Source organism: Oreochromis niloticus, linkage group LG2 (assembly GCF_001858045.2).
Source record: "Oreochromis niloticus isolate F11D_XX linkage group LG2, O_niloticus_UMD_NMBU, whole genome shotgun sequence".
NCBI classification, from domain to species: domain Eukaryota; kingdom Metazoa; phylum Chordata; class Actinopteri; order Cichliformes; family Cichlidae; genus Oreochromis; species Oreochromis niloticus.
In genome coordinates, this window is record NC_031966.2 from 30,256,313 (window position 1) to 30,273,576 (window position 17,264).

The following is a 17,264-nucleotide window of genomic DNA, read 5'->3' on the forward strand; positions in this document are numbered from 1 at the left end:
GGAGTGCTTCCAATTCTAAGTCAGCATTGTCATAATCACCCCCACCTCCACCACCATACGACCAATCTCTTTATATCTGTCCCATAGAGTGTCTCCTAATGGTTATCGTTTTATATTATTTTCAAGAAACCCAGTAAACCTGGCAGTGTTAAAACTGAACGAGCAGGGCCTCTTGGACAAATTGAAAAACAAGTGGTGGTACGACAAGGGAGAGTGCGGCAGCGGGGGCGGGGACTCCAAGGTCAGAGCCAGTTTGATAAACCCTGCGGGTAAACCCACCACCACTGAGAGTGGGAGGTGGGGTGGGAAGTGGGGGAAGGGGAAGAGGGGGTAACCGGCAGGCCCGCGCTGCACCACCACTCCAGCAACACTTAATCTCTCTGTGTGGTGTGGGGAAGAGCAAAGGGAAAGGACTGAGGGGGGTGATTGCTTGGCCGGCAGGGGATGAATTTGAAATCCATAGAGAGGGGAATTTTTGCATCATGTCTCCCTGCTCAAACAAAATAGCACTGATTTAAAATTGATCAGTGCCTGCTAATTAAAACAGCAAGGTTCCTCGTGTTGTGGCTCCCACACATCCATTCTGGGACTATAGGTTTAGCTGTACAACATGGTTGATTTCAAATAGGAAAAGATCAAATTAAGAGAGCCTTATGGCATAAGTGAGTGCAAGCAGTATGCCGGTTACCCAAAGTGATATAGTAATACACATCTACTGCCTTAGGGAGCAAACCAACCGAGCTAGATGGAGTATTAATTCATATCACTTTGACTGATGTTTCTAATGATGTTTCTGCAATGTATTTGTGTGCACGTGGGTGTGGTTTGTGTGACATTTTTCTTTTGTTTTTTTGCCAACAAGCAAATCCAGGCATGTGTATCTATTTGCTGCTCTTTATGTCTCTGAATTAATAACATAAAATAACATGGTATAATATGTTATTTATGTTATTCCCTTATGGTTGGAAGAATCCCAGTAAACCTAGCGGTGTTGAAGCTCAATGAGCAAGCCGTCTTAGACAAACTGAAAAACAAATGGTGGTACGATAAAGGGGAGTGTGGCAGCAAGGACTCCGGAAGAAAGGTTAGTCTCCAACCCGAACCTGGCACCTCACAGCACCTCGCAGCATAACCCTCCTTTAATACTAGACCAGCCCAAAGTGGAGCCATTAGGCTCCGCTGCACTTAGCAGTACTCCCCATGTGGCTCTGGCAGCTCTACTGTATTGGCCCAAATATAAGATGATCATTAAGGATAACTCTCATCTGTTTATGGTTTAAAAATGCATTAAAATAGACAAACAAAATTTTCTTATCAATGTTTTTCCATGCATCATTACCTTTAAAGAAGAATATAATAAATCTCAGTTCAGCCTGAAAGAATTGTTATTACAATCTCTCTACAGAAACAAAATATTTGGATTTAATTACTTTAATTTTGAATTAATAGGAAACCAATAAAAATGCACAAATCAAAGTGAATGAAAGGCACTTTTTCTAAAGTTTAACTACTTCAGCTTTCACCCTGGAGAATGAATTCTAAACACTTTGCTCCTATGTAAGTAGACAGTGAAGAGATTGTTACATCTGTCCATCCATTCATTTTCTTCCAGCTAAACTGTTACATTTGTAGTTTAATAATATCTAACAATGTCTTTATGGGCTGGCCGTGATCAAAAGAGGCACCACTTGTCCAATCCACTTCTACTCTAACATTAACATTAACCTTTGCCAGCAAAGAAAGATTGTACTATTTAAAGTAAGCCTGTGCACATATATGAATAGCAGGGAAATGGCATGGTAATTTTAATGTCACAAAAGGGTCATAAAGTCTGCAGTGTGAGTCATTAACGTTGGTTCACAGCATTATCTATTAGACTTTTGCTCCACTTAAAAAAAACATGATGTAAATGTTAATGTAAAGGTGTATCCAGGAGGACAAGATGACTTCATTTTACGCGCATTAACTAATCAGATCTTTTTTAGACCATATGAAAATTCATTAGCTACACTATACAGACAAAAGTACTGGGCCACCAAGATCTGGAAACCCATACGATGAAGCTCCTGGCACACAGCGTTTGTGCTGATGCTAATGCTGCAGTTATTTGTAATAACTGCAGCATTACAGTTACATTACACTTCCACTTACAGTTGTGGATCTAGGAGGGATAAGATTTCATGAATGGGCTTATTGCAACAGTGGTCTCCTATTACAGCACCACACTGCATGGCTAGGTAATTGATTTTATACACCTGTTGCAAAGGTACTGAGAACAGGCGATTTCAAAGATTAAGAGGTGTGGCCCAATACTTTTGTAAATATTTTATGAATTCCTGTTTGGATTAGTTTTACAACAGTCATCATTTTATGATGATTATACTGACAGCTCTTATAGGATCCCCAGACCGCCCATCAGAGACCACCTTGTGGTCTTGCTACTAAGTTTACTGAATTGATCAAAAGTTTTGTTTATTGCATAAAAAAGCATTTGATTAGCAAAGGGAGAAATGAGTTTGTTTTTGTTTGTTTCAAAATATACATATTTTCACTTTGAAACAGGCCGGCTGGGGTGTTGATCAATACTAGCAGATATATGCCGAGGAATAATTTCAATCTCGCTTTCTCAGCAACACCAAAGCAAATGAACTCAATACAGCTTACTGTGCAAGTGCATCGATAGTTCCATTATTCAAAGAAAAAAAACATCTGCTGTTTTGATTACAAAAAGTAAATCTTCAAATGTGAAATGACCGCCCCCCACCACCACCACCACCACCACAACTTTGAAAAATGTACTTACCAGAAACACTGTCTTATAATTGGGCCAGTACTCTGGTGGTGCTCTGCTGTTTATTTCTTCCCTCTGATGAGATTGTGTTGTCAGAGATTTATTGTTCATTCCCAGTGTGTAAATAAACAATGTGTGGTGGATTAGCAAGGACTGTTAAAATTAATTGTTAAACATTTGGATCTAGATAGAAGGAATCCTTATAAAACGGTTTGTCCAATCCTGCAAACAAATGTACACACACAGTGTTTGGATAACATTATATTTGTGCAGTGGATCAAATATGAATTACTCAAGCAGGCTTTTTGAACATAAATCTTTTCTGTCGAAAGGAATGAGAAACACAAAAGGGCATGAAGTGAGAAAGATGAAACATGAGCTATTGGCCTTTGCCTTTATATATTAGCCTTTATAATAATCCTGGCATAACGCTTTTAATGCAAGGTATGCATATATGGATCCCATGTCAATTCATATTAACCCGGAGTTGTATCAAGTCTGCCCACTGCACTTGCATGCATTAGAAGTTTGTTATCTACTGTAAAAAACAAGGAGTTTCTCCCGACAGAAAAGCTTTAGCGCATTACTTCAGATATGTACCTCTGTGTGGCCCACTGAACTCTCCCATTGCTTGTACCGACAGTTTTATTAGTAGTTTATGCAGAAGTGTCAAACTATGTGCCATGAAGAGCTCAGTCTACAAGGAGCATGTTACAAACAAAATCAGAATAGTTACAAGGAGTTACATTTGAGGTTAGGCTTTTTGTAGAGTTCACAGTGGAACTGAAGCCTATCCCAGCCATAAACTGTATATAAAGAAGAGTGCATTCAGTAAAGTAACGCCATTGCAGAAAAGCCATAAACCTGCATTCCCCCAGCAGGAGACGTCTCCTCTGGTTGAAAACAGACCTTAGTAAAAACTGTTCTGATGGAATTATAGGTTCAGTCGATAGTTTGAAGTTTAAATAGCCATCATGATCCATTCATTTTCTTAGCTGCTTATATGCTAGTCATCGTCCAGGTGGGTGATAAATCAGGGTATGCTACCTTTTGTGACTAACATGTTGCAAGCCTATATCCATCCAGTTCCTCTGTCAAATCCCCACCTCACTTGTATATCTGGTTTCAAAGAAATAGCAAAAGTGCTAAGCTTAAAGATTCACAGTGGGACTTTGCTAAGCACTGGGTGCATTCATAGTGACTACATACAACTTTTATATAGTCTACCATCCCAGTTTGACATTGGGTCAGGGACAGGGTTCAGATTCAACAGGTTGCTGGTGTCTCACAGACAGAGATTGCAATTACTCTAACAAGGCACCCTGAAAACCCCCCACACACGATCAAACCCTGACGTGAGATGACAGCCACCGCACCACCTTGCCACCATATATCTAACAGACTAAGCCTTTATTGTAATATATGCACATATGTACTTAAATTAAGTAATTATGGTTTTTTGCTTGATTGAATTCAGTGATTAGTTTGATGCTGTGCTCAGATCTGCGTGCTAACAATATAGCGAGAGCTAACAGCAGTTAGGCTAGCATGCTCTTTCCAAAGCTAACAATCCTAGTAGCACCCAAAGGGGCTTCTAACTAACCATGTCACACTTTATTTGTTTTCTGTGGCCACAAAATAAACTGGAATAGTCCAGTGTTAATTATTTAGCATTATCTCTATACAGCATACTTGTAGTACTTATTCAGGTTTTTATTTCACTACACTTTAATCGCGTGCTTGAAAAACTCAGTCTTTAACTCCCCTCTGCGAGCAGCTTTTTACTGTGTGGAGTGGTAAAACACTTTCGCTAGTCATTAGGCTTAGTGGTAGTGGTAAAAATTTTCTTCCAGTTTTAATATAACAAAACTAAAAAATCAATTCTGGGAAGACTTTCAAATTCAGCTGACTGAACACAAATTCAAGATTTAGTCTAGTGTGTTTGGGGGGAAAAACAGCAGACTCAGTCCTCCTTAGCACATAGTTTGGCACACGTCACCTGCTGTAGAGTATATCTACATATTTGGAGAGACTTTAAATTCAATTTTGTCCTTTGGATTAAAGTCAATTTAACTGAGCAAACAAATTAATGCCTCAGTTTTATTTAGTTGCTAAAAACCACTCAACTTCCCATGTGTCTATTTGAGTGACAAAAAACATTCCCCACATAATTTCATGAAAAAGAATATTTAATATACAGAAAATATCAGTTTGGTAGGTTCACTCTTTCTAGCTTTAATAATTAATACCCTGTATATATTATCAGCAGGCACAGATGTAATGTTAGGGGCCCTTGCAGCAGAGATAAACAACCCATAATATGAAATAATGTCAAACTAAAAACTTGTTTGTGCTGTTGTCGCATGAATGCATGTGTTATGGGGCGTGTTTGTGTGTTTACCTGTACCCATTTCCTCACAAAAAAGTAAACATTTGTATGTTTTTGACTTCACATTGTTTAAAATGTAAGTCAGTGTTAAATGCTATCTGGGGCCTGCCACACAAAGCGAGTCGCACGTAGTCATGCACGCTTTATTCTGATTGAAAATTTGGGGTCAGAAGCTGGAACGTGACCTAATACGGTCTGGTGTTTACGTGAGGACGCACGTGCACTTAATCAGAGCGGAGTGACATGCAGAAGAAATGAAAATGTCACACATGCCTCAGTGGCTATCTTATTGTAGCACACGACTGATACAGCTCTTGGTTCTCGTGCATTTACGTCAGAACAGAGGACGTGTGCAGGAAAAAAAAAACGAGAAAGTACTAAGACTGAACACTTTACATGATCAAATTCTTCTTTCTGATTGGTTTGTGAAGAGGCGTAATCAGTTCCACCTGCTTATTCTGAGCTTTTTCTTTATTTGGACTTTTCCTTAATAGAATCAGAATATTAGCCTCCATATAAAGAAAGCCTCTAATATGTTTAACGTTAATTAAAAGTTAAATTCAGTCCAGTAAACAGTGGATAAACAGCAACGCTTTGTTACAGAGCACATGCAAGAGGTGGGGTTTCACGCAAACAGCCACTCACAATTTAATAAAAGTGTGAAATTTGGCTTGACATTCGCACAAAGTGGCAGGAAGTGAATTAGAGATACACGGTACTTGAAGGCAGGTAGAGTATGAAATACTATAAAAAGAATATACACTCGCATAGGGTTATTAAACAGGGTTCAATATCATCGCTGACATTTTAATGTGCTATGTAAGTCTGTTGTGGGAAATAATAATTTTGCCTTCCTCTCTCATGAAGACAACAATAAATCCCAACTTAGTCTAAGACTGAGCAACTTCAAAGTGTTTTATTATGATGTCTCTGTAAAGTTTGACGCTTTTTTCAGTTTGTCTTCTGTATATGATAGTGTCATCAGATGTTACAGTTCAGCCTCATATTTTCTGTTCCTGTAGCGACAGAATAAGTAAGTTATGTTAATGTAAGCAGTCACTAAAAGCTCATCATTGTAGTTAACTTGCAACGGCAGATTTTGTTTGTGGCTTTCGTAAGTACTGGCTTTGTTAGAAGACTAGCTGCACTACAAATTATTCATGCTATCCTTTTTATAGGGACAGGTGATAAAATGAGCCAAATGTTGAGGGAGCGTTCCTAAGCCCGATTCATGCTTAAGGATGTTTTGATGAATCATTGGAGCCTGCAGTGGGTATCAGTCTGTGCCAACATAAATTCACTCGGGCCTTCTGACTGGAACACCATTCTCTAACTTTGACTCATCGTACCTTCAAGCTGCCTTTTGAGACCTACCTTCGCATGCCGAACTTTTTTTTTTGTAGTACCTCCCGTTTTGTAAGGGCCTCTATTTTGTAACCGCGCGCACAAAGATCTTTCAAATATTTATGAGTTAACTTTCTCAGAAAAGCAAAGTCACTGAACCAGTTTCACAGAATAACTCTGTGCCCTTTGCACTTGTCGTTTTAACACTTGCAGTATTTACTGCTGCTGCTGCTTGGATCTTATAAGAAGGTTCCCCCCTCCCCTCTTAGATCTCCTCACCAAGTTCACCAAGATAAGAAAGCCAAAGTTAGATCCAAAGTTAAAAGCTGTTTTGTGAGCCAGGCCTCTGAAATATATTGTTATCCCTGCTATCTTCTTGTTGTGTGGCTATGTGTGTCTTCGCTTGTTGACTTTTATGTTACCTTGTCTTCATGTGCCTAAATAGTTGAGGTGTTTTCTTTACAATGTGGGTTTCTATTGTTAAGTAAGAAGGTTTGGATTAGTGTGGGTTAAACAGTACTGTGCAAAAAATCTTGAGCCACCCACATTTCTTAACATTTTATTTCCAAGAAACAAAATTATTGTTCAGACTTCCTGGGCAATGGTTCTTCAGGCTTTTTTGTTCCTTTCTTTCACTCCTTTTCAATCTGTTCCTGAAGCTGCTGAACAGTGATCTATGAATGATTCAATTATAAAAAGACATCAAAGTCCAGATCCACATATATAACAGACAGGTTATCAAAGAACTACTTTAGCCAAAACACATAATTTGTTTCCAATTCTTTACCTGAATCTACAAAAATGGCAAATATAACACAGTTTGACAGGCATAAAATTGTAATTGCACAGTGATTCTCAAAACTTCGGCATATCTTGACATATAGAAAAGAAAAGAAGATTTTAATTCAATGTGCAAAGTCAACTTTTTTTTCTTTTAGCACAGTAACGATACCAAACACACTGCAAATGTTATACATAGTATTTCCAAGTGTGATTGCAAAAGTTTCAATAAATCATTGCACCGTTTGTCCAGTTTTACTAAGAACATTGTAAAGAAGTCAGGGGTGGCTCAATATTTTTGTCTGTATTTGTCATTTTGCTGTACATGTACTCCATTTGAGTCGTTTCACTTATGATTTCTGTCTGTGAAACTAGTTTATAGCTAAATTTGTCTGTGTGAGAGAGAGAGAGAGAGAGCGAGAGAGAGAGAAAGAGTCCAATTAGATGTCATATACTGCTGCCACTATTGCCTCCTCACGACTTGGCTCCGCCCTCCTTCCTCCAGGACAAGACCAGCGCTCTGAGCCTCAGCAATGTGGCGGGAGTCTTCTACATCCTGATTGGAGGCCTGGGCCTGGCCATGCTGGTGGCACTGGTGGAGTTCTGCTACAAGTCCAGGACCGAGTCGCGCCGAATGAAGGTGTCCACCGCGCGAGCTGCTGCTGCCTCAGCCGCTCAGGCCTTTCACTGCTCAGCCTTAGACAGTGGTGCTAGCGCCCCCTACACAGAGCTGCAGAGCTACGGCCTGTACGCCAACAACACTGTTAAGATATAAGGGCAGAGCACAGCCACGGGGTAGGAAACGCTGTGATCAAGCCATGATGATGATGATGATGATGATGATGATGATGACATCTGCCTCCACACCCCCTCCCCGCCCATCTAACCGTGATCACAGTAGGGCCTCTCACGGCTTCCAGTGCAAACGCTCTCCTGTACTTCTCTCTACCTCTGCCGCTCCCTCGCTCAGTCTTTATGTCACTGATCTCCTGCAGTGTTGTTCAATCACTTGATTCCAAAATTGCCCTTATGCCTGTTTCGTCACGTTTGAGAAGTAAGTTTTCAGAGCAGTCACTTAGAGTTTCATGTGTTAATGTGGCAGGATTGTTAGAATGTAGCATTTTTTTTTGATTGATGTAGTTAGTTTTTGCCTTTGAAGTTACATGTAGATGGATTATTTGTCACTATATGTTGTTCTCTAACTTATATTTCCTTCTTGACTGTGTGGTTAAGTACACATGTTGCTTTTCGATGTCACACTGCACAATGTTCCTCACAGGCCTTTTGTTAAGACCCATTATTTAACCCATTACAATAATCTACCACAGCACAGGTATAAAGGCAATTTGAATCACAGTGGTACATCTATCTACTTCTGTCCCTCTGAGCAATTCTCTGCCCTACTCCTTCTTCTCTTTTTGCTGACTGTCTCGCAAACGCAGGCCCCATTGTGGTGAACATCGTTTATATGTATACCATAAGGCAGACGTGGTGCGGCTCGCATGTCTTCCATCACTGCTTTGACCTCGAAAAGTCTTAACTCAAACTGCTGTTATGTTCACAGATCTAAAATGCAGGACTTGTTGCTTTATACTTTACTGGTAGATGTGAGGTTTCGTCTTCAGCAGCTGTTAGTTATCAGCTTCGTGGATCAATTTACAACAAACAGCCTATGATTTATTCTTCCAGCTTCAAAGCCCCCCCGGGGGCGCACTGATATCGTTTTCATGTAAACAGAAAAAAAAGGCAGGCCGAGTGCGAGGAGTGATCGTCTACATGAAATCTCTTATGTTTTAATCAGCCCACAAAGGGGCCACCTGATCAGTATGCTGAAGAGAATGGCGAGGAGCCTATTAGTCCAGCGGTGCCTTTATGCTGTTTGACTTGAAAGAAACAACAACACCGTTCCAATTAGAGGCCGGTGTAATTCTCCAATCCCCGTGCAGCACTTACTGGTCGCTCCAGATCGCACTTGCTTTGCCCGATTTAATCAGCTATAGAATGCTGACAGATAGCGAAGTGGCACGCGTGGGCACGTGCACGCACACACACAAGCATCACACATCATTAAGTCAGCATTCGATCCCAGTGGCTTTTATTGCGCTAGACTGGAGAATGAAGCTATTAAACCAATGAGTGAAGCCTCAGCTCCCTTCTCTCTGACCACCCTTCACTCAGCTCCTCCTGCTACAAATTGGGACATTTGATGCACAATGTCTGGTACCCCAATTTTAACACCAGCAAATATAACTGATAAGGAATGTTTAACAGTTTACTTGCTCCAGATTTTTTTGGCGTGCCCACACAACATTCAGAAAGGAACATACGTACATGCAGCAGACTCTTTTGTGCGTGAATTAGAATAAAAAAAAGACTAGAAAAATGTCGAACTTCTCTGCAGACATTATCTGTGTGCTGCTAGCTCAAACTGTTGCATTCACTGTTTTGATTACAAGATAACGCATGTGTGCACAAATTCACCAAAATCTGATCTGTGGGCTAATTGCAATGTTTTTGCTTCCAACAGCAATCCATCAACGACGCCATGCGCTGCTCCACCCTGACCAGGATGAGTGGCAATGGGAGCGGCGGAGAGAACGGACGAATCCTCACCCACGACTTCCCCAAGACCGTTCAGACGCTGCCCTGCATGAGCCACACCGCCAGCATGGGACTGGGTGCCTCCGGCATGTGATCATCATATTACTGTGCTGGCGGCGAGGGGATAGGCAGGGTGGGGCAGAAGAAGAAGAGCACAGGACTCTAATAACCTCAAAAAAAACAAAACAAAACCCATGGCTGTCCGGTTTGACCCATCTATTCTCCCGGCTTTCCCAACTTGAACAAAAACTTACTGCCAAAACGGACTCTTAAAAACCGCTCCTCGCAAATGATGAACAGAGAATCGCAACTTTTTTTTCCTTTTTTTTAATAAGTGGGTGTTTGAAAAATAGATATCGAAAAAAAGAAGGGAAACGTGCTGCAATAAAGAAGTCGTCAACTGGGCGTGTTTTTGGACTTTTTTTTTTTTACCGTGTTCATTTATGTGGAAAAAAAAAAGAATTTTATTCTTCAGTGTGACGCCTGCGCTGTGCCATTTCGATGGAGCTGTTGACGTTAGTCTGCTTGTGCAATATCTTCACCTCCACTGCTGACCTTGTACTACCTAGATGCTTTCTGATGGCTGATGGATCATGTCTTTGCACAGATGTGGCAGAGGAGGACAAACACTTGTGACTGCTACGATGATATGATGTTGTTTTCGGGATGTCCCCACCTTCCTTCACTCTTACATTTATACTCCATTTTTGAAGGACTAAGTGCTCAGAGTAGCATGGCCAATTTTTGTGAGATAGTGGTTTACGCTGGAGTGATAGCGCAGATTAGATTGTCTCACGTATTTTTGATTTGACTTGTGTTTCGATGACGGTTAATGATGTTCAAATCAGAAGCTTTCCAGGCTACGACAAACAAGCATTGCTGCTAGACCTCATTGAACATATCATGCCTTGTCTTAGTGCCACATGACCATTCAAATGCGGAACATTGTACACAGATTGAGTTTGAGTACTTACATTGATCATCAAAGCAGTCATTGGGCACATTCATAAATGCTCACCTCAACCTACGTAAAAAAGTGAATGGAGATGACACAATGACACATTATTCTGTATGTACATTACTGAGTGACCTTACACTGTATTCTGCTGTTGTGACATTCATAGCATAATCACTGATACATTGGACAGTCTGTTTGAAGACAAATTTAGAGTTTACCTGGAGTTGTCGCAGCATTGATGTATATTGTTCGGTACTGAGCGAAAAAGCCAGAAAGCCGGCTTCCTCGCTGTTGCTAGCTAGCACAGCAAGGAGGGGGTGCGATTGATACACTCGATGTGACTGACAGATTTGGAGTCAGTATTGCTATTGGAAGTCAAGGTTATGGTGATCACTGCATTGCTTGGCTCTCCGAGTTCTCCCTTTCAGATCACATCAAGTATTGAGGAATCAGAGTGACAGGCCTGGGACATTAGAGGGGAGATGTGACAAAGGGCAGACATCCTAGGTTTGGCATTTAGGCCCTAAAGGAAGATTCCATACCAGAGCATTTCGGTACATTTAACACAAAACGACTGTCGGTGATGCACTTTGCATTTCTTGGGCCCATTTTGTCACACACTATGGTAATTTATATTCTTATGAATAAGTGGCCAACGGCGGAAAACAAACCTTTAGCTAATTCTGTGATTTAAAACGGAAAGATGATGTAACAGGAGGGAAAACGAGAAACACTGGCATGATTCTATAATTTATTTTTTTCGTTTATTGACAATAATTCCAGAGATGTGAGGATACCAACAATTTTCACTTTTGTTTTTTTTTCATTAGAACAATTTGAGTGTTTTGCTGCTGTCTTTACTAGTTTACTTGCTTGATAGAGCCAGGAGAAATGTGTTGTCACATATTTCAGTATGAAGATGTTTTAATCAAAACGTGATGACAGCGTTGACCCCCGTCGCTCTCACAAGGCTCTGTTCAATAAATCACAACAGGCCGAAACAGCTTTTGCTTAAATCCCGTCTGTCCTCAAACCAACATTTTACACACAAGATATTCATGAATATTCTCATAACAGTAGTAATTATAATAATAGCACACATTTGTTTTCATGTATGAAAATAGTTTTCATATATGCAAACCAATGAATTGCCTCGAACCATGTACCAACAAATGACAGTCAGCTGTAATTTTTTTCACAAAGTGCATCACATATTAAAACCTAATTTATATGTATTTTTAAAGGTTTATTAGGAAATAATCCTTAGAGCAGTTCATTCATTAATAATGTTGCTTTCCCACTTATCCAGTAACTACGGGGAATCACGTGTCCGTTTTTTAGCTTTCACCTCAGACAGTAATCTTTCAGTTTTATTTTATTTTTCTGAACAACTTCTACACTTTTTCTATGATAGCCCTCTCTGCATTTTCTTTACATAGAAATAGATAGAAATGATTGGTAGCACTATGCTGACTGCAAATAACGGGAGAACCTGTTATTTTAGAAAAATTGAGAACATACACATGGTGATAAGAAATGTTGTGCACTTATCATAAATGCACAAAAGCATATAAGTGGATAGGGTCCAGTGCTTTAGCTTTTTCCTTTTTTCCCCACCAGGCTTGCACATTTTGCGACAAATGCATAATGTCTTGATCATCCTTAGGAAGTTTGTGTTTTTCCAGCCTCTCTGAAGCATTCAGTCCCAGTTTCTCTAAATGTTACAGTATTAGTACAGCAAAAGTGCAGGATAAAGTGAAGGAAATATGCAGTATTCTGGTTTGTTGTATTGAAATGAAATTTCAGCAGGGTCAGGTGACTCACTGATATTTTTTTAGGTAGTATCAGAGCAATAAGTTACAGTATCAGACTTTGACTAGTTCGTTTTTGTTTTGAAAGATTGGTAATCATAGCTGGTTTTGGTCTTTTCATTGGATTTTATTGTCAACAATAATAAAAAATATAGAGACTATTGCCAAACTGATTGTTTAAATGAAGTATTGGTACAACTGAAAAATGTGAGACCAGGAGAGAAATCGCTAACAGTGGGGGGTTTTTTCATAACACATCAGAGCCTGGAGCTATGTAAAGGATGCATTATGTGCCTTCAGCCAGCATGAACATCTTTTCCTCTTACATAGCTATCACTCCACCTCAGTCCACCTCCACAAATATTCCACTGCAGAGTACAGCAATTTCACGTACCCAAATTGTTAAAAGGCTTTCAAGTATATATAGGAAATGCCGAAGTTTAAGCAGATGAAGCAAGTTGAGGGAAATGTGGGTAAAAATTAAAGGTTTTTTTTTAAAGTGGGTCAAAATTATAGTCATTGAAAAGAGAAGTCCTAAAATGCATCAACCATCACCACTGGCTTGATATCTGCGTGTCTTTAACAGTGTCCAAGGGGGTGATTTTAGTCTAAGGTGACTGGAAGGTCGAAGCGCTTGAAATGGGATTTTCACTGCTGTTGGATGCCAGAGGTCAGCTTTAGATTATGTACTGCAGAATCTAGCTGACCTCTTATTTTACAGCCAAGCGCCTGTACAAAGGCAGCACTCATCCTCTGCTTCCACAAATGGATGTGCTTTTATTTTTATTCCTGAGTTTGTATCCTTTTTTTTTTTCCTTTTTCAAGGGTACCAAATCTAATGTAGAACCTCTCTTTCCGCTATATGTTCATAAAACAAGTGGGCAAGCAAAAATCATACATATCTCCACATTGTTATGTATATAAAAGGATTTTTCTCTTCCCCAGTGAAAATGTTTGTTCTCCTTTAAATCAAGCCTCAGTGTACCAGAATTAGTTACCTGCCGTGTGAATACTTTTTTCGTTCCTCCTTCATATGCGTCTTCTTTTTTCTGATGATGTATTAATTACTACGACAGCACAGCACTCTTCTGTGGAGGCTTTATCTTGGGAAATATGTTTTATATGGCATAACAGGATTTGTAAAAAAAAAAAAAAAAAAAATTTAACAAAATGAAAAAGTTTTTTTTTTTAAAGAGACATTCAGTGTTTGTATTGTAAAGGAGAATTAGGTGGCACTTTGAAGGCTATAAAAAAAAGTAAACCACACACTGATGTTAAATAATCTGCAGACGCTTTTTGTTGTTCAGAGCCAGTTTAGAGTTGATTTTAATTTAATCTCCTGTTGTATTTTTTTTTTTTTTTTTTTTTTTGAAGTGCTTAAAATCTACCACCATGTGAATATTTCTTTTTCTTTCTTTTTTTCACAGTACTTTTACTACTGGAATCTAATCACCAGAAACACTGTCATGTTTTTTTTAACTCTACAAATGTTACAATTGAGTTTTAAAATTCATGCAAAGTTCAATAAATGGGTTCAAAGTTTTAAACTAAATAAATATAAAAGAATACAGAACACTGTTAGGAGTCAGACTTTTGAGAAATCTTCTTTTTTTTCTAACCAAAGTGTCCTGGAAAGAAGTCATCATGCTTTTGTAACTGAATAAAGGAATAAACTATGGATATTTGTTCAGTTATTATTTTCACTAGAGTCATAAATCTCACTCCGTGCCTTAGGCAAATGGGATATGACTTTAGATATTACAAGCAGAGAAGGATAAAGCGCTGCCCGGGTCTGAAAGGAGTGCGCTGATCCAAAAAAATAATAATAATCTGAGGCAGTCTGTTTTATTTGAAAGCGGACGAAGGAAGACGGTGTTACATAAGCTGCTACAAGTGAACAGAAACAATCAGGGTCACAGAGATTAGTGAGTACAGACACTTAATCAAGCAGCAACTCAGTGTGCAACTCACTTGAATTAATTGGGATTTTGTAATATGCATCATTTGCTTGTATAAAAACAGGCAAGTGCATATGCATTACCAAAGAGGAAAGAGACGGGTGTACTATTTCAGAGGGCGTTTAATAGGGTTTTTTTGTTATATATATGTGTATATATATATATATATATATGTATATATATATATATATATATATATATACATATATATATATAGTGGATGTAGTGGGAAATAAGAGGAGTGTAATATGGTGATGACATGCTGTTCAGTCTATGCGAAAATTGACTTGGCAGTCATTTTTCCCATTGTAGATATTTAATCTATAACGGCTCTTTTTTTATTAACACAGTTTATTAGGCCAGCAGTCAGATAGTGTTTTTTTCTGTTCCATGCAGCTTTGTTATTTTTTTGACATGAAGTACCTGCATTAGGCTGTTATCATTCCTGCCACACACAGTAGTACTCCAACCTGTTCAGCTGTTGTTATGTGAATTAATTCAATTCAGCTCGCTTAGAACGAAGCTATTGTGTGAAAGCGGTCTATGTTCTATGTTTGGCTCATCTCACCTCATCACTCCCCAACAAAAACAGCATGATCAGCACAGCAGGGGAGTCGTGATAATAGCGTTCCCCCTTCCCCCCTTGGTGAATGTAAACTCAGAGCGTACAGGTGGATGCTGATTGGAAGTGCTTTTTGAGAAATTCTGTATGAACAGTCATAACAAGTGTTACCATAGCTTTCGAAGGAGACAGCGCTGCAGTAAAAGATCCAGCAGAGCACTGACGGTTTTCATACTCCGCAGTGATTAGCCCCTAAAGCCTTAACCTATTTTCTGAAATTTTCTCTTCAAAATGCATCCCAAAATCTGTCAATGAGAGCTCAACAACTTTGAACAACCTTGGAATGATATGCCCAAGGGACGCTTTGCAATACAATAGATCCCTGTCACCAAGCTTGTGGGAGATTTTATTACTTCACTTCTGCTAAATTAGGTACTAAGCTCGTCTTATAATAAAAAGCAGTAGTAGTTCTAAAAAGCAGAAACTGTTAATTTTTACTAGGGGCCAACTTTATTGAATGCCCAGAAATCTTCTGAAAACCTGCTTTTCAAGGACTTCGATGGGTGTTGTGTACCTGTGTGCACTTTTAGAGAATAAGATTAAAAGAGATCAAAGTAATACACTCACCAGACACTTCACTGTGTACATCTGTTCTTCTGCTTGTTAATGCAAATATCTGATCAGCCAATCATATGGCAGCAACTCAGTTCAAACTGAACCAGAATAGAGGCGAAAGTTGATTTAAGTGACTTTGAATGTGGCATGATTGTTGGTGGGAGTATTTCAGAAATTGTTGATCTACTGGGTTTTTCTGTCTGAAAAAGAGAAAATATCCAGTATTTTCAATATTCAGTTCTCTAGAAGAAAATGCCTTGTTGATGTCAGAGGTCACAGGACAATGGCCAAACCGCTTCAAGCTGATAGGAAGGCAACAATAACCACATGCTACCACCATGGTATGCAGAAGAGCATCTCTGAATCCACAACACGTCAAACCTTGAAGCAGATGGGCCACAGCAGTAGAAGACCACATCAGGCTCCACTCCTGTCAGCTGAAAACAGGAAACTGAAGCTACAGTTCACACAGGCTCACCAGAACTGGACAACAGAAGTGTCATTTTTGAAAGTGTATATACTCTTGACAACAAATACTTCTACACTTGAGCAAAGTTTTGAATGTGCAAAAGGAAAAACGCCCTAATACATCCTGTGTTGCCCATATTTTATTGACACGAAACTCACACCATCTCAAACGGGCTTCTTGAACATCACAGTGAGTCCTCCGTACCCCAATGGCTTCCACAGTCACCAGATCTCATGCTGTGTCAGTAAAGCTGCTGATGGTTGGGTACAAATCTTACCCCTTGACGATTCAAATTCTTTTTAGCGTACTAATTAATCTATTTCCCCGGGTATGTTGCATATATTTAGACTTGATGCATCATCCTATTGATGCATAAGGGGTGAAAACAAAAAAAAAGAAGAAATAGTTTTCATTTCTCGGGATAAACATTTCATGCAACACCCGCTTCTCATATCACTGTTCAGCCTGGAAGAAGAAATTATTATTATAATGAAGATACAAATATAGAATGTACCAGCGTGCGCTGCGCTGAGCACACGCGCCTTTGAGTGTGTGTGTGTTTGAGTTTGTGTGTGTATGCACTTGTGTGTTACATTAGAGATAGCAGGGTGTCATGCTGTGTCACACCCCATGATTAGTGGCATCAACCGCCGGAGAGGCCCCACTCTTTTTCACTGTGACAGCCAGCGGCCTACTGTATAATTAACATCTCTTTTGTCTCTCTTTCTGTCGCTGTCTGCTTTTTTTCTGAGTGAGGTGTTTTCAGCAGTCACAGGATTTTTGCAGTTTTGTTTACCTCCTCTGACCTGGCAACTTTCTAAATTCATGTTGTGACTTTGAAACAGGGCTGTTTGAAGAAACTTGTCTGACATCTCAGTGTGATTTCCAGTGCCACGGGCCTGAACTAACCACCTGTATTCACTAGATCTGATATGTGACTGTTAATGTCTAATAGACATAAAGAGTCTGACAGCTCAAATGAACTT

The 17,264-nt window shown here is 39.5% G+C and overlaps 1 protein-coding gene across 10 annotated transcripts in view; it reads left to right on the top strand.

Moving 5' to 3' along the window:
• The window catches only part of gria1a (glutamate receptor, ionotropic, AMPA 1a), a 73,394-nt gene extending 59,042 nt beyond the window's left edge, over window positions 1-14,352 (top strand). Inside the window, exons 14-16 of one of the 10 annotated variants that reach the window (XR_002056532.2) lie at window positions 970-1,084; window positions 7,810-8,358; window positions 9,832-9,968. Coding sequence is in view for 6 of the 10 variants with exons in the window: in XM_013271749.3 (XP_013127203.1) it covers window positions 970-1,084; window positions 7,810-7,944; window positions 9,832-9,999 (418 nt within the window). In the remaining 4 variants the exon portion in view is untranslated. Of the gene's footprint in view, window positions 1-126; window positions 242-969; window positions 1,085-7,809; window positions 8,359-9,831 lie in introns of those variants that run through there. The other 9 variants (XR_002056525.2, XR_002056526.2, XM_013271749.3 and 6 more) reach the window with 9 other exon arrangements.
• Window positions 14,353-17,264: the final 2,912 nt, after the last annotated feature.